Source organism: Chiloscyllium punctatum, chromosome 4 (assembly GCF_047496795.1).
Source record: "Chiloscyllium punctatum isolate Juve2018m chromosome 4, sChiPun1.3, whole genome shotgun sequence".
In the NCBI taxonomy this organism is placed as follows: domain Eukaryota; kingdom Metazoa; phylum Chordata; class Chondrichthyes; order Orectolobiformes; family Hemiscylliidae; genus Chiloscyllium; species Chiloscyllium punctatum.
Window position 1 is genome coordinate 31,360,460 of NC_092742.1, and position 21,765 is coordinate 31,382,224.

The 21,765-nt window shown below is 39.0% G+C and overlaps 2 protein-coding genes across 8 annotated transcripts in view; one reads left to right on the plus strand and one right to left on the minus strand.

Moving 5' to 3' along the window:
* The window catches only part of prima1 (proline rich membrane anchor 1), a 349,594-nt gene that overhangs the window by 188,832 nt on the left and 138,997 nt on the right, over positions 1–21,765 (plus strand). The gene's annotated exons all lie outside the window — the stretch shown is intronic.
* The window catches only part of LOC140476150 (protein unc-79 homolog), a 229,188-nt gene that overhangs the window by 25,974 nt on the left and 181,449 nt on the right, over positions 1–21,765 (minus strand). For 6 of the 7 annotated variants that reach the window (XM_072568293.1, XM_072568292.1, XM_072568291.1 and 3 more), the window contains 4 exons: positions 21,385–21,453; positions 13,975–14,085; positions 13,672–13,776; positions 11,254–11,331 (listed from right to left, as the gene is read on the minus strand). In XM_072568293.1, coding sequence (XP_072424394.1) covers positions 11,254–11,331; positions 13,672–13,776; positions 13,975–14,085; positions 21,385–21,453 — 363 coding nt within the window. Of the gene's footprint in view, positions 1–11,253; positions 11,332–13,671; positions 13,777–13,974; positions 14,086–19,412; positions 21,225–21,384; positions 21,454–21,765 lie in introns of those variants that run through there. The other variant, XM_072568297.1, reaches the window with a different exon arrangement.

Below are 21,765 nucleotides of genomic sequence, written 5' to 3' on the forward strand. Positions count from 1 at the left end.
TAATTTATGACTTAAACAATTACAAAGGCAAATTTGATATCAGCTACTGTACACACAGAAAATATATAATTTGTAATAATTATATAAAATGTTAAAATTCTTAAACAATACACAATTTTCAAATTAAATATGTATCAGGATATGTAAAGTAACAGTACATCTTATCCTTGTCTGCACTGCTTCCCCCATTGCTATTTGCACACAGCACCAACTCCACACCCAATAGCTCAATGGTGACATACCCATTTCTGAGTCCTAATTTAAACCTAACTTAAGCTGACAATTAATTCACATACTGAAGAGACAGCTGAAATATTAAAGGTATCCTTCATATGTTAAACTGATTCTCTGTCGAGCCTTTCCAGGCTGCATTATATCTCTTGATACTTTTCAAGAAGGAGCAGAACAATCCAGCTGGTGTTCTGCTCAATATTTATTCCTGAATTGGCATCAATGAAACACATTATTTGGCCATTTTTATCTTGATTTTTTGTGGCACCAACTGCATACATATTAGCTGTGACATTGCTGTACATTGCACAAATGATTGTACTTCACTTGCTGTGAAACATTATGGTATGCCTTGAAAGGTGATTCATATCTGTAAGTTATGCTACCTTGTTAGTCCTTCACTACAGCGCTACAAGAATGCGCCAGTCTCCATCAACTTGAATTGGGAACATTTACATTAGGATTCTTCCTGTCATCACTAAAGTCACTACACACCAGTTGACAGATGAATATATCTAGCAGGACAGGATTTCAACAAGCCACACCCACAGCTACCTAGTGAAGAATGTCAGATAAAAGCCTGCAAAGCTCAGATTTCCACCAAAGTTAGAGATTAAATCCACACTTTCTGAATGAAGAGCAAACCTTTAGACATATTAAGTTTAAGTCATTGAGGTAATGCAATAAGATGAAATAGAATGATTGTATTATCACTTTAATAAACTAGTTTTCTTCTCTATTTAATAAACTAGACACATACGTTACATAATTTATATCAATATTATTTCACTTTTGTATTATCAAATGTACTAGTACTACTTAGTAATTCTGAACTATGTCCATTCACATTATGCGAGCTGGAATATAACCTTTTGCTGCGGTTCAGTAAACTGTTCTAGTTCTGCTTTTGTGAGTTATATAGTTAAAATTTTGTTGCATATCCAAGCATATTAATTGGTTTACATTACAATTGTTTAAGATAGAAAACAAAAGAATCCAGTGTACCATCCTTTAAAATACCATTTTTCTGTCAAATCAGAAATACTCTTTTCATAAATGTTGTAACCCTCCCTTACTCTCTCAGAACAGAATTGAAGCTTTGGTTTAAGAAAATAAGCACACGTATTACATTCCAGAAAGATACATTGGCTGGTTCAATAAGCAATACTGTGGAAACCTCATACACTAAAATGTCCAAAACTTTGATGAAACATTCTTATTTTAAGGGAAGAAATGTATAAAATTAAATGTTGGAATATGGGTTAGTTGACTGTATAAGGCAAACTGAGGACATAATAATCACAGGAAAACAAAATGAATTATGTACAATTGCAATGTAAATCAAGTGGTACATGGAGCAAATTACATTAAATAGTTCAGTTTAAAATGTTTTATGCAATTCAACTCTGAAAGTGCTATTATCATATTTTTCATGATTTTTGTTTCCATAAAACCTCAGAAACAAATGAAATTGACCACACAAGCTCCAAATGTAAGGACAAGAAAAAAATCATACAATCATGGAAATTCTATGACAGACTAAGAAGTCATTGAGCTTATTGCATCCATGCTAATTCGCAAAAAGCTACACAGTACAATCTCACCTCTCTGTATTTGGACAGTAGCCCTGCAAATCATTGTTATTCAAATTGACCTCCAAATACATATTGAATATGGTGAGAGCTTTTCTCAACCATCCTTTCAGGCAGTGAGGTCCAACTCCTTACTGCTCTCCGAATTAAAAAGGTTGCCTCATCTCCCCTCTAATCCTTCTATCAATTACCTTAAATCTGTGCTACAAGATTTTTGACTTCCCTTCAGTAAATAGGCCATCCCTATTTATCTAAGCCCATCATAAGTGTTTAAATCACCCATCATGATTTTAAAAGTTACTTTTGAGGTTTCCCTGCTCCCAAGCCTACCCAATCTTTTCTCACTGTTAAAATTTTCCAGTCCTGACAGCATCCTTGTAAATCCCTGGCACTCTTTCCAGTATAATCACATCTCTTCTGAAATGTGGCAAGCAAAATGGTATGGTGTACTCAAGCTGTGGTCTAACTAGTGATGTAAATAAACATAATGCTCATAAGCTGGCTGCTCTTGTAAATAGTTCTGCATGTTCCTATCACAAGTCGCAGCTTTCAAATGCATTACCTCACACTTCTTTCCCAGGTTGAATTCCAGTTTCTGGTTTTCTATTTAACATACTAGGCCATCTGCATATTTTCTAAAGAGCTGTTTGACTATTACCTCACTCTCTTTTTGGCTCTTATTGTTTTTGTTTTAATTCAAAGCTGTAACAAACACTCTGTTTGAATACTATCTGAAGCATCAAGGTGTTCTTCGCTTCTATAAAAAATGTTTGTGATAATGACTTTTTAAGCTTTTGTCGATTGTATAATTATAATATTTATATGTTATAATATACTATGAAAAATTCTAGAAGATAATTACAGTAATATCAATATTATTTTATTATCAATGAATCAAAATTATGCACATATCTTAAATAGTTAATTTATTAACTTTAAAATAATCTGTTTTCATTACATCTTCATTTCAGATGTGTATGCAAGCATTAATTTGACTTTGTCCTTTAAGGCTCACTAGCTGCTGCAATTTTTCAAAAGGCCATCCATGTCACCTTTGTTGACAAAGTGCTAAAGAAAAGTTGGCAGCCCTCATGCTCAAACTGTACATGGTTTTCAGAAATGTCAGCAGTAATTTAAGAGTGTATGCCAGTGAGTATCATCAGGTGAGTTATTCATCCTTACCTAAGATGTCATGATATTCACGTAGGATGAGAAATGAGAAATACATTTTCAAACTATTATTTAACTGACATTAAGTAGATAATCTTAAGCACACCCAAGATGTCTCAGCCAAGGAAATAAATAGATAAATGTTGTGAAAGATTAATAATTCTTTAATTTGAAAAAAAACCCATTGTAAATATCAACACCATGCTTATCTCTCTTTCAATAAGTGTCCTTACTGCTTTGATCAAAATCCAATTCCTGCAAATATGATATACATGAATCAAGTCCTATCACATCATCATTTTTAAATAGTTTTAAAGCTTTTTAGAAGGCAAAATCCTTTCTCTTCCAAATCAGTTGAATAGCAGAGATGGTAGCTTCAACATTTTTAAGTTCACATCGATCATAATGAAATAACATGCAAGCGTTTTATTTTAATGATACAAAACAGTTTCCCACATAGTTTTGACATTAATTTAGCACAGAATTAATTTTGTGGTCAGACCTTCTAATCATTTCACTTGAAAAACCTGCTACTCTTAAACGATTCCACAAAAGTTAACAAGAGTTGTGTTCATGATAGACTGTGGTCTCTCTGTGCACATTTCAGACAGATATCTCAAAATGCTTGACAGTCAATTATAAATTGAAGGTTTCCCTCTCTACTATATGGTATCATGTCTGCTTTACTGTTTAGTTCTTGAAGTAGTACCTGACTGATTCCTCCATTGCTGATTTGTCTTCATGAAGGACAGCCCCCTACCCAATTCACTCATATCATGGCTACTTTAAATGTGTGATTAAAGTTTGTAATTGCATGTGAGGCTCAACTAAATCAACTCAACTATTCAAAAGCTGTTGGCACTCCTCAGTTCATAGTACAGCAAGTTTCATTTTAACCGGCTCTATATGAACCAGTGATAAACTGGCAAAAATTATAGACCTCAAATACTGAGAAATTTACTATATTGTTCTGTCCAACTATTACAGTTTTTCATTTATTTACCTCAATCTAAATACACTTGTTGTTCAATCAAATGGCCACATTAAATATCAACAGCTGATTCAATTTTGAGTCAATTTCTCCTCAAATACGATGATCTACCACAATATCCAAGTAGTCAGTTGAAGATGTGAGTAACAAGGCTCTCTGCTAGTAAGTTTTATTTAAGGCAAAGTTTTATTATTATTTAAGTAATGTATGCTGTAAATAAAGTATAACAGTGATGTGCATACCCCCTGCATTACCTTTCTGTTACTTACAGTGTGTTTTACCTCGATTATGTGGACCGCCTGATTATCTGAAATATTCGATCAACTGGCATGCTCTTTGTCCTACAGATCACTGTTTATAAAAGTTTGCTGGACCTTTATTTTTCTGTAACAGGTTTGTCAACAGCTGAGCTACTGTGCTGATGTTTGGGACGAATTTGCAATATAATTCAAACACTTCAAGAACTTCTTGATTTCCCGGTTTGTTCTGGGAATGTGGAACTGTACTAATGTTTGTACCAACAGTCTTGCGCAGTACTCGTTCTCAATCCACTATTCGGCCTACATAGGTCACTTAAGCCTTAGTAAATTCACTCTTTGCAAGAATGGTTCCTTGGTGAGCTAGCTCTATTTTCTAAAAGAGCACTCCTTGTTTTCCCAGGTGTTGTGCTGCACTAGGAGGCTAGCTAGGAATATTCATCTTACTTTGGAAGATGGCTGGGCATTTCAGAGTCCAAATGATAGGACTTGGCATTGGTAATACACACATGGAGTTTCGAAGACACAGGTGGGGAGGGATGGCACAGTGGCATTATTGCTGGACTTCTTCCACAGACCTAGGTAATGTTTGGAACTTCAGGTTTGAATCCCACCATGGCATTTGATAGAATTGGAATATAATAAAAAAGTCTGGAAATAAAAGTCTAACAATGACCATGAAAACACTGTTGATGTCATTAAAAATCCATTTCATTCACTAATGCCCTAAGAGAAGGAAAACTGCTGACCTTATCTAGTCTGGCCTACATTTGACTCCAGATCCAGCATAATGTGATTGACTCAACACGGATGAGAGACTCAACACTTGGCAAAGGAAATAAAAATGACAAATTCAAAAACAAGCAGGAAGTGCTGGAGAAACTCAGCAGTCTAGCAGCATCTGTAGAAAAAAAGTCAGAGTTACCGTTTCGAGTCCAGGGACCCTTCGCCATATCTTCGGATCTGGGATCTCAATCAGATATTTCACTTTCCTGAGCTTCTTTACTACTATCTATAGGCTACTGGACCAGGTTTTTAAAGGTTAATCTGTCATCAGTAGCAGCACTAACACATAGTCTCTTGGCTGAAAGCTATCAGTCATGGCATGTTTGTCTGCCTGTTTTTACATCATTCTCCAAGAGATTTTTCAAATATTCTCAGGCCACTTCACAAACTCAGGAGAGATGCTCTGTAGTTTACCTTGTCTGAATGCATTAAAAAGCTCCTCTTAATTACTTTCAGAAAGTCTTGTGCACAGTGCCGAAACTAATTCAAATAGAACAAAACCGGTGGACTCATTGGGTGAGTTCTTTATTCAGGTCCTTGGTGTACTCCTGCCCTGATCATTATTTTTAGGGTCTTGTATTAGTACTTTTCTTTCCTTGTTACAGTGGCTGAACAGTGGAGATGTCTGTTGGGAGGGTCACACTGGTTAGCCAGACATTTTGAGCCCTCATCTGACTGGATCTTAGTTGACAGAATGTACTGATTTAGAACTGGATCAATTCCCTCACCAATGCTGTGGCAGATACAATTCCCTGGGGAACAGACTCTGAGAAATGGGTATTTGCATCCATGATGTTAAGGATATACTGGTAGCCCAGTTTTGCTTCGGACAGAGTTCTTGCTGACTGTTTCTGCAAAAGTTGAAACAGGAATCATAAATGCACATCTTACTGCAGGTTGGGGTCTTCCCACAATCTGGCAGGAATGGCAGGTTCTGACAAAACCTCATCTTTGGGGATCTATCGCCAGTAAAAATGTTGATGATGTGGGCTTGGATGTCACGTTCACCAACATGTCCAGCCAGTGAATTTCATGAGCTGGCTGCAATATATCCCTAAAGGATCTTGATGGCGTGAATCCTAATTGATCACTGTCTACATCTTGTTTGCAGGTCTGTCAGAGTGATCTCCATTTCCTCATTAGAACCTTAGTTTAAAAGCCTTCAGTACTGTTTTTACCTCCGCTTCAGCGTGAGCAGTCTGAGCTAGTGTTTTTAATCATTTGTGGGGCCGTTACCAAGGAAGTTCTTGGTGGTCTTCTAGATTCCCACAAATGATTTCAAATAGCCAGACTGGAGAGTCTTCAGGTTGCAGTGCCACCTTAGCCTGCATGGTGGCCATCAGTCAGGGTGGTTGCTCTGTCTCCTTGATGGTGTCAGGTCTCTCTGAGACCACTCTGGATGCTATTATCTTTGATGCATTAGGTCATTATGTAAATTCTCACTTTGGAAATAGAACCAGTCTGACTCAAGGTTGGAATACAAACAGACTCTAACCTCACACCTTTAATGTATTGTCTGAGCTGAGATATCAGTTTTATAAAACCTTAAGTTATCTCAGGAACGTGACTTGAAAGAAGTTCTGGGATTTATATATTAATGAATTTAAATCTGCAACACATTCTAAGTGATTAAAGACTTAACAGTAATCTAGGTTTGTTCAATACATTGCATCGGTTGTATAGTACTTTGATCTTTTACTATAAATTCTGTGCCCTATGCTCCAGCTGACGAAGGAGCGGCGCTCTGAAAGCTAGTCTTCCAAATAAATCTGTTGGACTATAACCTGGTGTTGTGTGATTTTGTTTTAACTTTGCCCACCCCAGTCCAAGACTGGCACCTCCACATGATGATGAAATGCATAGAGTAGCGGTAGATAGATTAAAGTTGGATCAGAGGAAATTTGAATTTCAAGAAAGAAAGAGAAATGCAAAATACTGAGACAGCAAGAAAGAGAACTTTAGGGAAAAGCAAACATAACCAGGAGTGTAAACTAAGAGAGCTCAAGTGAAGGAAAAGTTGGCCTTACCACCTCCCCTGAAGGCAACATTGCACAGCGAACTTGATTTTCCCAATTACTACCTAAGTTTGATGAAGCAGAGGTGGAAGACTTCTTTATGTCTTTGGTGGAGAGCACCTTATACATAGAATTTTTAAAAAGTGTATTACCTAAATTTCTCTGTTGCAGTTTCATTTTTATTCATTCACAGAATGTGGGCATCTTCGACAATTTAATGCCCATTTCTAATTGACCTGAGAGATGGTGAGCTGCCTCTGTGAATCACTGCAGACTAGATGCACATACGAGTGCTATTAGGGAGGGCCTTTCAGCATTCTGACCCAGTGACAGTGAAGAACTGGCAGCATACTTCCAAGTCAGGATGATGTGTAGCTCAGAGGTGAACCTGAAGGTGTGGTGTACCATGGATCTATTGACCTTTTGAGGTGGTAGCAGTCACAGAGCTGTAAGGTGCTCTGTAAGGAGCCTTGGTGAGTGGCTGTAGATTTTCTTGTGAATGGTACACACTGTTGCCATTGCACATGCATGGTGAAGATGGTGAATGTTGAAGGTGTTAGATGGGGTGCCAATCAAGCGGCATGTTTGCCCTGGATGGTGTCATGCTTCATTAATGCTGTTGAAGCTGCACTCAGCCGCCAACCTTCTCCATATGTAAATGTCATTAAAAAACCTTTCCCTGACCTCCCAAAAGATGCTGGTTGCTATCAGAGAATCACAACCCCCAGACGTCTTCAGACTATACCTATAAGGATACTTTGGCTATCCAAGAAATTTACTGAGATTCTCCACACTCCAGGTTCCACACTTCAGAGATTCCAAAATCCCTGATGTGGTGGTCAGGGTGCCATTAGAATGACTCACAGGCCTTTTAGTAGCCAATTATTAGTCTTCTTAACCATCCAATCCTATGCCTAGGGCATTATCCCTGTGTCAGGATAAGGCCACCTTTGTCAAGTAGCCTGGCAGTTTTATCAGTGTTGGCTGAGCCCATCAGAGGGACACCACAATCCCCAACTCAATGCCAAGGTCACCCCACCTCAGAAGTCTTGAACACCACATGCCCCTCTGACAGCTAAGACTGAGGTATCACAATATGGGCTCTAGAAGTGCTGGAAGTGTCTGTAGTCCCAGCACTGACCATTGCGCCAGTGGCACTGATGAAAATATGAAAGTGCCTACCATCCACTAACCATCATGCTTCTCTAAGGCTGGATTTTATCCGAAGAGACAAGGGCACAAGTTCTATCTCCAATCACTTAATGCTGCTCACAGCATTGAATGGCTGTGAGGCAGCCATCAGAATTGTGAGCTCCTGCCCACATCAAACCCCCCTCCCCCTGCCATTTTAGTGGTTGATAGGGAAAACTGAAAGATCCAATGATGTGGAAACCAAAGCCTTCCCCAGTGTTTCTTAACTGAAGTGCTGCATTGTCACATTTGAGAGCTAGTTTTGAATATTACATTAAGAACATTATAGTAGATAGAGCAATATAGCACAGAAAACAGGTCCTTCAGTCCACCATACCTCGGCTAACCATGTCATTCTAAACTAATCCCATCTACCTGAACATGGACTGTATCCTTCTGTTCCCTGCCTGCTCATGTGCCTGTCTAAATGCTTCTTAAACTTTGCTATCAAATCTGCTTCTACCACCTCCTGGTGGCAGAGCGTCCCAGGCACCTACCACCATCTGTGTAAATATTTTCCTTGCCCATCTCCTAGAAACTTCCCCCCTCTCATCTTAAATCAGTGTTTCCTGGTATTTGAGAATTCCACCCCAGGAAAAAGACTTTGACTATCCAGCATATTCATGCCTCTCCTAATTTTATACACATCTATCAGGTCACCTCTCATTCTCCGTCTCTCTGGCAAAAATAAACCAAGTCTGTCCAACCTGTTTTTATAGCGAATATACTCCAATCCAGGCAACACCCTGCTCAACCTCTTTTGCACCCTTTCTATAGCCTCCACATTCTTCTTACAGTGTGGTGGCCAGAACTGAACACAATATCCCACATGTGCCCTAACTAAAGTTTTAATAGCTGCACATGACTTACCAACTTTTATAGTCAATGCCCTGACCAAGAAGGCCAAGCCTGCCATATGCCTTCTTTACTACCTTATCCACTTATGTTGCCATTTTCAGAGAGCTATGGACTTGTGTCCCAAGACTTGAAATTTGTATATTAATGTTTGAGGGTCCTGCCAATTTCTGTATGCTTTCATCTTGCATTTTATCTATGAGAATACATCACTTCACACTTGTCTGGATCAAACTCCAACAGCCCCTGCCCAACTTTCCAACAGATCTATATCCTGCTATATCTTTTGACAACCTTCCTCACTATCCACAACACCACCAATTTTATGTAATCTGCATTCTACTAACATTTTCATCAAAATTCTTATATACAATACAAACAACAGAGGTCCCAGCGATGATCCTTGCTGAACATTACTGGTCAGAGTCCTCTGGTCAGAATAACACTCCTCCACAGCTACTCTCTGTCTTTTATGATCAAGCCAATTTTGCATCCAACTTACCAACTTGCCGTGGATCCTATGTGACTTAATCTTCTGAACTAGCCTACCATGAGGAACCTTGTCAAATGCTTTACTAAAGTCCATGTAGACAACATCCACTGTCCTATCTTCATCAGTCATCTTGGCCACTTCCTCAAAATGACAGAATTATGATCACTATGCCCAAAATGTTCTCCCACTGAAACTTGATCACTTGACCAGGCTCATTCCCCAATACAAGATCCAGTTTGGTCCCTTCCCTAGCTGGACTATCTACATATTGTTTCAAGAGACCCTTCTGGGTGCACCTAACAAATTCTGTCCCATCTAAGCCGTTTCAGTAAGGGAGAGTCCCCATCAATACCGGGGAAGTTAAAATCACCCACAACAACCACCTTGTTGCTTTTATACCTTCCAATGATCTGCCTACATGTCTGTCTCTCTATCTCCCTCTGGCCAATGGAAGCACTACAGTATCGCTCTATCATAGTGACTGCACCTTTCTTATTCCTCAGTTCCAGCCATATGAGCCCTCTAAGATGCTCTCTCTTAGTGCACCTGTGACCATCTCCTTAATCAATGATTCCTCCACTCCCTTTACATCTCTCTCTATCATACCTGAAACATTTAAATCCTGGAACATTGAGTTGCTAGTCCTGTATGTCTCTCAACCAAACTTCTACAATGACTACATCATACCTCCATGTACTAATGCAGGCTCTAAGTCCGTCTGCCTTGCCTATTATACTTGTTGCATTAAAATAAATACATTCAAGACGCCTAACCCACTGTATTCGTTAACCTGGCCTTGCCTGTCTTCCTAATAGACTTACTGACCTAATCTCTATCTTCTCCTCAATCATTCCATATGCTGACGTACTGCTCTAGTTTAGACCTCTTGAGTGGCCCAAGCAAACCTCCCTGCAAAGATATTGGTGCCCCTGCAGTTTAGGTGCAACCCCTCCTTCTTGTAGATGTGCCTCCTGATCTGGAAGAGATCTTAATAATCCAGATATCTGAAGCTCTCCCTCTTACACTAGCTCCATGCATTCAACTGTATTGTCTTCCTAGTTCTGGCCTCAGAGATATCCTTGATCCTGGCACCAGATTTTATTTAACAAAGGATTTTTAAAAAAAATCATGACAAAGCAACAACATCATCAATAGAAAAGCAAATGTAAAATATATATTTTGTCATCCAGGTCTTCCTCAAGTCAATTACATTGTCTATGCTGAACACGCCAACACTGACTCAGTGAAGCAATCTCTTCATCAACATTGTGAGCTGATAATTGAGAGGAATCAAAATTGTAAAGGAGGCAGTCAACCTCTGTGGAAATAAGTACTTGTTCTTCAATGTCAGGAAAAAGAGCACAAATCACTGATTGCTAATAGTTATTTAGACATAAAATAATGTGATTTTGTATTAACTTCTATTTCACCCACAAGTGTTCACTCCCAATTAAATAACACCAGTGAGAAAAGTAGAAATCATCCATCAGCAAAAGTTATACCATAACATTAATTATATTGTTAAATCAACAATAACATTCTTCAGAGGAGCATACGCCTTTATAATTTAGAAGATGTGGTGCAGCAATTTGAAATTAACAGTAAGTTCATAACAGGTTATTCTATGCAATTTTATATATGCTATGTATACATGGCCGGGTTGAATACTTACTCCAGAAACAGATGCAATCATATGTTTCTGTAGGATTGTTGATTCAGCTATTTTTGTTCCAGCATCTGCACAAACAAACTAGTGAGAATGACAGAGAGGTCCATTAGTTTAGATATCAGCCTTCAAGCCATTTACTCACATTCTCATTATTCTGTAACTGCAACCTTCAAATGTCAGTTGCATATATCACTCCTGTACAAGGTTGTCACTTACTTCAGTTATAACACAGGTAAATTATAGCTTAGTTGTTCCAGTAAATTTATTTGATTTTCTTTTCCTTTAAACAGGAATGACATGTGCTGTGATTGTGACCATGGTATGTTACGAATCATGTTCCTCAAAGATCACAAGATAACTATGGTTGATGGTGGTCATTCAGTGCTTCTAAATTTGTTTATCCAGAAGATCTTCACAGTTCCCCACATCTCAGTACCTAACTGCTTTGCAGATGTTTCCAGGGGTGTGATTCTGCTAGTCTATATCTGTTGCTTGTGTAGGGAATAGGAACATCTCCAACTTTTCCCTACAATGTAAATCTTTAACCCTGCATGTCTGTATTGAGTTTTCACTACGCTGTTCCAACACTTGGGTTTCTCTCTTGTGTTCCAGACATTCTATGCAAAGTGTAGACTTACCAGAGCTCTGTACAGTTAGATTATGATTTCCTCTGAATTAAAGGCTTGCAAATTAACAGTGGCTTTGCGAATTGTTATTCATTAGATATATTTAATGCTCAGCCAACTAATATTTCTAGATATTTTCAAATTCATTCTTAGCTATTTGAATTTCATTCATAGAACACATTTGCGGCTTATTTTCCCTTTTAATTTGCAACATGTTATATTTACCTGCATTTCAAATACTTTGTCCACTATTTCTATTGCTCCTTTCAATCTGGTAACAAGAGCACATTCAACCATTTTGTTCTGCCCATCTAGAAACAGATGCCAAAACCCAGCTCTTTACTACTTCGCTTGACCTATAATCACTTCAGTACGATCAAATTGTCTGGCCATCATCAAGTCAAGGCTGAGTGAAAATGTTCTCCAGCCAAATGTCAGGAAGAATCAAAATCATTTTTGTTCCCCTCCTTAAAAGCTGTTCCCTTGTCCCTTACTCTGTCCCCTTCCCATGTGCTTAAGCTCAACAGATCTTTCACACTGGCACTTGATTTTGGCTCAGAACTATAATATGAAAAGTCCACATCCCTTATCCCATTAAGTCCATTTTATATCACACCCTGAACACTGCCTCTCTGCCAAAACATTCAACCTTTTGTCTTCTCTTCACTTGTTTTCTCAATAACACCCTTATTGGGTCCCTTTCCTGCACCCTCCATAAACGCTTGAACTCTATTGTATGTAACCTATTCTGCTGCAAGTTCTATTCTCCCATGAATCTGTTCTCACTAGCTCACACTGCCTCCTAAAACATTCAACTTAAAACTTCCCTAATCTTCAAATCCTTCTATGGTCTTTAGTTGTCCTATCTCTGGATGTTCCAGCTATGGTTTCCGCTTATCGCACCCTAAATACAGCCTTCAGCTCCAGTTCCCACTTCCTCTTCATGAAACTGGTTACATGAAACCCCTCTGCTTCTTGACAGTTTTCTCCATTTTTAAGAACCTAAGGATTACTTAAATATTCAGATCTCCATGATGTCATCAGTATGCAAAACCCTGAGCAGGGGAGAGCAGCTATAGTTTCTGAAAATGAGAAACCCATCGTCAGATGAATGACGGTTTAGAAAAGACACAAGAAGTTAAGCTTTATTTTAGATATGTTTGTGGGTCAGAATGCTCAGAAATTTATATTGTGCCCTCAAAGGGAAGCATGGGCCTCCCTTGTGTAAATCATCCACACCCTACCCCAACCTGATTATGTCACCAACATTTCCCACATCTAATCATAGTTGGAGCCTTCCCCAAATTCCTGAGGTTGGTCAGAGCCAGCCTTCCCCCAAGTTGATTGCAGCCAGATCCTTCCCTATCCTTCAGTGATCACTGGGGCAAGTTCACAAATGTTTCTACTGCCTACCTCTACCCAGTGGCCAGTTATTCTACTTTCTTGAAGTGTTCTGGCTATACTCTCCAGGCTCTAAGCCTTGTCAGATTTATCACCCATGGTCACTATTGGATTCTTGCACACCTCTCCCACCAAAGAAAAAGCCTTTGTGCTCTGAAATTTGTTGCATAACACAACAATATCAAACTCAATTAATTTTACAATGGCTACACATGCATTCATTTGGCTGTCTGTTTATAATCAAATAATTTCTTACCACAGTCTTTCAAGAAATGTTGCTAGAACAAAATCATTACAGTTAGAAATTTGAAAATAATTTATTCAGCAAGTTATAGTTAGAATTTTATGAAAAATGAATTGCCTCCTAACATAGGATATTTGACCAAAGCTTTACCTGCACCAGCAACAATAGATTGGTGTCTGGTAATGGTGACTTTAGCTTCAGTGCTTGTAACAATTCCAATACAACACTTCGTGAGAGGTAGAATTTATCCCGTTCCTGCAAGACACAAGCACAAGATATTATGAAATCCATGAGACACTTTGATGACTTTCAAACAGCTTGCTTAGCATCTATTACTGACCATCTATTACTATTCTATGTTACAAGAAGTCTGATGCATTCAAGGACCACAAATACATGAGAAAACCGAGAATTATCAATTTTCATAGAAGAGAAACAATGGCCTCATTTTACCTTATTGAATGCTCGATGACACAAACCACACAATTCAACAAGATACGCAAGGCTGAAGACTCCATTTTGAATTACAAAACTCAGCAATTTGGAAAATGGCTCCAAAAGGCTCTATAATCAAACATAATGGAAAATTAGGGAGTAAGACATCAAGTTAATTTAGAGCTAAAATAGATCTTACACGCAGAAATGGGAAAAATACAACAGACTACAATCAGATCAGGAAGACCACCTATGCTTGGAACTGCAGGAGACTGGGGGGAGGGATACTGAATGACTGTTTTGCAGCAGTATTTACTGTGGAGAAGGATATGGAAGATTGAGAACTTGAGAAAAGAAATAGCGACATCTTGAAAAATGTCCACGTTACAGAGGAGGTGGTGCTGGATAGCTTAAAATTCATAAAGGTGGATAAATTCCTGGGACCTGATGAGGTACCTTACAACTCTGTGGAAAGCTAGGGAAGTGATTGCTGGACCTCTTGCTGAGATATTTGTACCATCGATAGCCACAGATGAGAAAACTAGAAGTTGGCTAACATGGTGTCACTATTTAAGATAGGCGGTAAGGAAAAGCCAGGGAACTAAAGACTGGTGAGCCTGACATTGGTGGTGGGCAAGTTGTTGGAAGGAATTCTGAGGGACAGGATTTACATGTATTTGGAAAGACAAGGACTAATTAGGGATAGTCAACATTGCTTTGTATGTGGAAAATCATGTCTCACTTACACGATGGACTTTTTAGAAGTGATGAAGAGGATTGATGAGGGCAGAACAGTGAATATGATCTATATGTACTTCAGCAGGGCATTTGACAAGGTTCCTCATGGTAGACTGGCTAGCAAGGTTAGATCATATGGAATACAGACAGAACTTGAGACATTTGGACATAGAACTGGCTTGACGGTAGAAGACAGAGGGTGGTGGCGGAGATTTGCTTTTCAGATTGGAGGCCTATGACCAGCAGTGTTCCACAGGATCAATGCTGGGTCCACTGCTTTTCATCATTTATACCAATGATTTGGACACGAACAAAGGAGGTATGGTTAGTAAGTTTGCAGATGACACCAAAATTGGAGGCATAGTGGACAGAGAAGAAGATTACCTCAGAGTACAACGAGATCTTGATCAGAAAGGACAATGGGTCAAGGATCAGCAGATGGAATTTAATTTAGATAAATGTATTTTACCTAAAAGGCAAATCAGAGCAGGACTTCTACACTTAATAGTAAGATCCTAGGGAGTGTTGCTGAACAAAGAGACCATGGAATGCAGGTTCATAGTTCCTTGAAAGTGTTGTCTCAGATAGACAGGACAGTGAAGAAGGTGTTTGGTAAGCTTGCCTTTATTGTTGCAGCTGTACAGGACATTGGTTAGTCCACTTTTAGAATACTGTGTGCAATTCTGGTCTCTCACCTATTGGAGGGATATAGTGAAACTTGAAATGGTTCAGAAAAGATTTACAAGAAGGTTGCCAATGTTGGATGGTTTGAGCTATAGGGAGAGGCTGAATAGGCTCAGGCTATTTTCCATGCAGCATTGGAGGCTGAGGGGTGACTTTATAAAGATTTATAAAATCATGAGGGGCATAGATAGGATGAATAGACAAGGTATTTTCCCCTGGTTGGGTGAGTCCAAAACTAAAGGGCATAGGTTTATGGTGAGTGGGGAAGGTTTAAAAGGGACCTAAGGGGCAACTTGTTTACACAGAGGATTGTGCATATATAGAATGTGCTGCCAGAGGAAGTGGTGATACAATTACAACATTTAACTGGATGGGTACATGAATAGGAAGGATTTAGAGACATATGGACCAAATGCTGGCAAATGGATTAGATTTATTTAGGATATCTAGTTGGCGTGGACAAGTTGGACTGAAAGGTCTGTTTCCATGCTGTATAGCTCTATGACTCTCCAGTCTATTATTACAAATTCATATCACAATAAATTTGTGTAGCTTGTATGGTAAGAATTAGAATATCATAATGCAAGCCGTTTAGTTTGAAAATTTCCCTGAAGGGGTTATTTCAAGCTAAGAAAGTTTAAGATCAGTTTAAGATCAAATTTAAGGAAGAGGCAATTAGGTTTTCAGGTCCTGGAAATGTGCATCCATTAAGTTAAATGCTATAGTTCTGATAGAAAAGGGAATTCACTTCTCATGTGAATACTATAAAGAAATATGGTTGAGATTAATGGGATTGTAATTTACTGCATGTTTCCAGAAACTCCATACTTGTGCTATATGTAACACATATTATTTGGTTTATTCTAGTTTGTTTTTCTTTTGCACAATAATTTCTACTTTATTGTTAAAACTGAGTCTACAGCATTAAGTGTTTATACTTCAGTCAAATACCACTCTGTTACAACCAAAAGAAAAATCCATAATCTCTCAAAAGAGATTTCAATCTGGGATCAGATTTGATCAGTAATAACATTAGCTTGGATCCTAACAGTGCAGCCTTCTGACAAGATGTCACCAGGCACAGGCCACACACACAGACAAACAATAGCCCCCAGCAGGCAGCTTAGAGACCAATGAGTAAAGGACCAGTGGCACAAACACGCCTCCACACTCAAAAGTCAATTACAAATGGTATTGCAAATAGAATGGTACCTTTTTGTGTTTTTTTAAATTTTAATAGTTATATAATTTACCAGTGTGAGAATTTAGCCATTTATAGTTCTGTATTTCAGCTTACAGGGTATAGGTATGGCCCTGCAGAATCAAGGGAATCAATGTTTCACTTAAAGTCGTTCTGCTTATAGTGATGATTTCAGGAACAGAACCACAACTTCAAGTGAGACCTTCCTGTAATTTTTAAAAAACTATTCTATTGGGGTAGCATGGTGGTTAACAGCACCAGGGACCCAGGTTCAATTCCAGCCTTGGGAGACTGTCTGTGTGGAGTTTGCACATTCTCCCAGTGTCTGTGTGGGTTTCATGCAGATTCTTCAGCTTCCTCCCACAGTCCAAAGATGTGCAGGTTAGGCCAAGTTAAACTGCCCACAGTGTCGGGGGATGTGCTTGTTAGGTGGATTAGCCATGGGAAATGCAGGGTTACAGGAATGGGAAGGATGGTGAGTCTGGGTGTGATGCTCTTCAGAAGGTTGGTGTGGACTTGTTGGGGCAATTTGCCTAATTCTTCACTGTAGGGATTCTATTCTGTTGTGAAGTGACAGACTTGTCCTAACACCTTTCCACATTCTGAGGTCCTGACCTCTGTGGTGCTGCTGTGAGGAGGCACAGAGGCCAGGCATCTACCCATCGTTGAGAAATTCAAAGCAGATTTACTTGTGCATCATCTAACAAACACTTAGAGAAGTACTAGCTGAGACCATTATAAATCATTTCACCCTTTCGGGTTACAATATGATATTTGGCAAATGAGTTGCCTGCAAAGAATAGAAAAGCAGACATGAAGCATACGTTGCATCTGTTTTTATCAAAGAGGACAATTCTACCTAGGTCATAATGAGAAAAGAAATTCAGTCTCCACAAAGATTATAATTAATAACGAGGAGGTATTGTATAGACTGACTGTTCTTAAAGCTGACAAGGCACTGGGACAAGATGAGATATTGAGATTAGTGTGAATGAAAATTGCAGAGGCACTGACAACGATTTTTCAGTCTTCCCTAGAATCAGCCCAGGACTGGAGAATTACAAATTTTACATCTTTGTTCAAAACATGGGTGCAAGGAAAGCCAAGTAACTACAGATCAGTCAGTTTAACAGCAGTAGTTTGGTGAACTTCTGGAAGCAATAACCTGGGACAAAATTAATAATCAGATGAAAAAATGCAGATTAATTAAGGAGAGCCAGCAATGGTTTCTTTGGCAAAAGTCATATTTGACTAATAAATGAGTGTTTTGATGAGATCGGGTTGATGAGGGCAATAATGTTGGTATGCTGATCATGGGCTTTAAGAAAGAATCTGACATAGTGCTGCACAAAAGACCTGTGAGCAAAGTTAAAGCCCATAGTATAAAAGAGATAGTAGCAATAAGAAAGCAAACTTGCTTGAGTTGATAGGAAGCAAACAGTACTGATTAATCTGGATGTAGGTTTGCTCCCTGAGCTGGAAGGTTCATTTCCAGACAGTTCAAAGCACTGTTGATAATTCCTGCTTTTTATTTATCTGTTTGGGTTGGTGATGTCATTTCTGGTGATGTCATTTCCTGTCCTTTTTCTCCAACAGAACTCTATCAACAAACACATTGAGTTACACCCCATTTACCACCCCCTGAGAAAAAGAACAGGAATAGACATCACCACATGAAATGATGTCACCACAGGAAATTACATCACCAACTCATAGAAACCCAAACATATAAATAGAAAGCAGGAATTATCAACAGTGCTTTGCCCGAGGCCCACTGAAGATGTTACCTCGTAGGGTGATGAAACATCTAGAAATGAACCTTCCAGATCAGGGAGCAAACCTACATCTAGAACCTCAACCTGAGCTAAAAATCTTTGCAAAACTCCCTCAGTACTGATTAGTTTATGATTTAAAACTGAAGGAAGATTTGTAGTTGAGTTCGCCAGGAGTCACTATTGGCATTCTTGCTTTTCCTGATAATATATTAATGATATAGACTTTGGGCACAGTTTCAAAATTTGCAGATGATAGGAAACTTGGGAGCACTGCAAACCATGAGGACAGTGTGGAAGTTCAAAAGGACACAGACATATTGGTGGAGTGGGTGGGTAATTGCCTTATGATGTTCAATGTAGAGATTTGTGAGATAATGCATTTTAGTAGAAAATGCATGCAGACACAATATAAAATAAAGGATACAATTATTAAATGTGTGCAAGAACAGAGGTTTGGGTGTACATGTAACTCATTAAATGTGGAAGGCTCGATTAAGAGAGAAACTAAGAAAGCATACAGTTTCTTCAACTTTAATAACAGGTGTACAGACTACAAGAATAAGAAAGTTATGTTGAACATGTATAAGACACAAGTTTGGCCTCAGCTAGAGTATTAAATCTAGTTCTGGGCACCACACTTCAAGTCTAAGAGAATGCAGATGTGGTTTAAAAGAGTTGTTTCAGGAATGAGAAATTTCATCTACATAGATAATTCAGAAAAGCTGGGACTGTTCTCCTTCAGGGTATTGTGTTCAGTTTTGGTCACCTTGCTATAGGAAGGATGTTATTAAACTGGAAAAAGAGTGCAGAAGATATTTACAAGTTTGGTGCAAGGATTCAAGGGTCTGAGGTTAGACAAGCTAGGACTTCTTTCTTTAGAGCATAGGAGACTGAGAGGGGATCTTATATATGTGTATAAGATCATGAAAGGCATGGATAGGGTGAATACAGTCAACCTTTTTCCCAAGGATGGGGAATGGAGGACTAGAGGGTCCTCCATTTAAGGTCAGATGTCCACTATAAAATGAGGTTGGGCAGGAACAGAAAACCATCCCTGCTTCGTCATGTTTTTTCTTAGTCAGGTTGAGTCCAGTAGACACCTCACATCCATGTGGTGAGAAAGAAATTGAGTTAATTATAAAGGCAATTAAGAGCTTCTGGCCAATACCACATGGGGTCCATGCTATAAATAAAGGAACAGGAGTAGGCCATTCAGCCTATCGAGCTGTTCTGATTTCAATGAGATCATGGCTGATCTGTGGCCTAACTCCATACATCTGCCTTTGGCCTATATCTCTTAAAAACTTTGCTTAACAAAAATTGTCTATCTCGGATTTAAAATTAACATTTGATCCAGCATCCACTGTCATTTGTGGATGGAAGTTCCAAGTCTTGCCTGCTTTGTGAGAAAGGTTGGCCACTTCTTCTTGTCATTAAGAAAAATGACTTATGCTCTTGTCCCCACTGCACTACTGACCATCTCCAAAGAGGAATATGTGAACCAAGGTACAGCCTGTCTATTTCCATTCTGAAGCTGTTTTTAACCTTGCCACTGGATTGCTGCAATTACAGTTTCCATTCTGAGAATTGCCAAAGTTCTTTAATCAGAAATTCTTCAATGTTGCTGTAGGAATATTTTGATCATTCAGGGAGACTGAGCTGGGTTGCTGGTGTGGTGACGGGTATAGTACTGGTAGTGTGCTGGTGATAATTAGTGCACTTTGGGAAAGAGCAGCAGCAAGGCAAGAAAATCAAAGTCAGAATCCCACCCCATAAATGGTTCTGTTATTCAGATTGCAACTGAGCAAGGAGACAAGGAGCAAAACAAGGATGGAAATTTCCACACAGCAGCTTTTACCCCATTACTGTAACTTCAGGGGAAATGTAATGAAAACTGACTTTATGAACATAGAAGGGGTTTTCACTGCACTTACGGTGAGGTTGTGGCAGAAAAGTGGAGCAGCTCAGATGAAACTCCCACCAAAGATTAAAAACCAAGATTCTCAGTAAGAGGCATAGATTTAAAACTGAAAAGGTACCAACACAAAATAAATAAGAAAAACACTGCACAGAGATAGCACAGAAACAATATATGAAGAAATCAGAAACTGAATTGAAACTGAACCCTCCAAGCCACCCACCATCCTGACTTGGAAATATGTTGCCTCTCCTTCATCGTCATTGGTGCAAAATCCTGGGATTTCCTCCCTAATAATATTGTGAGTCTACCTACAGCACAGGGACTACAGTGGTTCTAGAAGATAGATTTACCTTCTCGAGCAACTAGAAATGGCTAGCCAGTGATGCTCATGTCTCATCAGTCACTAATAAGAATTAGAGCAAAAAATTCCTAAAAATAGGATTTGTAAAAATCAACATCAAAAAGTATGGCACTGGAAAAACGCAGCAGGTCAGGTAGCATCCAAGGATTAGGAGAATCAAAGTTTCAGGCATAAGCCCTTAATCAGGAATGGGGGAGAGGGCACCAAGGGGACTGAGAGATAAATAGGAGGGGCATGTGGCTCGGGACAGGTAGCTGGGAAGGCGATAGGTGGATGAAGATGGGGGTTTACGGTGATAGGTCAGAGCAGAGGGTGGAGCAGATAGGTGGGAAGGAAGGTGGACAGGGAGGACAGTTCAAGAGGGTGGTGCTGAGTTGGATGGTTGGATCTGGGATGAGGTGGGGGCAGGGAAGATGAAGCAGTTGATGAAATTGACATTGATGCCGAGTGGTTGGAGGATCCCAAGGTGGAAGATGAGGTGTTCTTCCTCCAGGAGTCAGCTGGCTTAGATTTCGCAGTGGAGACAGCCTAGGACTTGCATATCCTTGGCGGAATGGGAGGGGGGGTTAAAGTGGTCAGCCACAGGGCCTACAGCAGAATAACAAAAGCAAAATAGTGAAAGGTAAACTTTAAAAGAGAGCAAAGAGTGAAAAGTAGCTTTAAAAAATTGCATGTGTTCCTCATGGGAAAATAAAATCCACTATCAAGACATAAAATATTTTAATAAGCCACACTAGCACTAGCTTACCCTTGTTGCACTTGTGGTAGGTATCTTGAGAAGACATATCATGATTGCTAAACTAGAATCCAAGCAGCACTGCAAATAAAATGCAAGTTATCAATACTTGGCATGTTATTCGGCAGTTATTTTCTCAGCAATTGACAAACATAATACAAATGTTTATCACATTCAAATAAGCTTGCAATTTTCCATATTATTTAAATTAATATTTCATAAAACCAACTTTTTAAAACTCTTTCCAAGTTATAATATTGCTGGCAGATTTGAAAGATAGGCTTGAGTCACAAAACCAAGGCTAAAATGCTGCAAAGCTGCAACCATGTGAGATTCTTTTTTAAACAAAAAGAATAAAATATACAGGATGTGTTGGTTCCTGTCACAATAAAC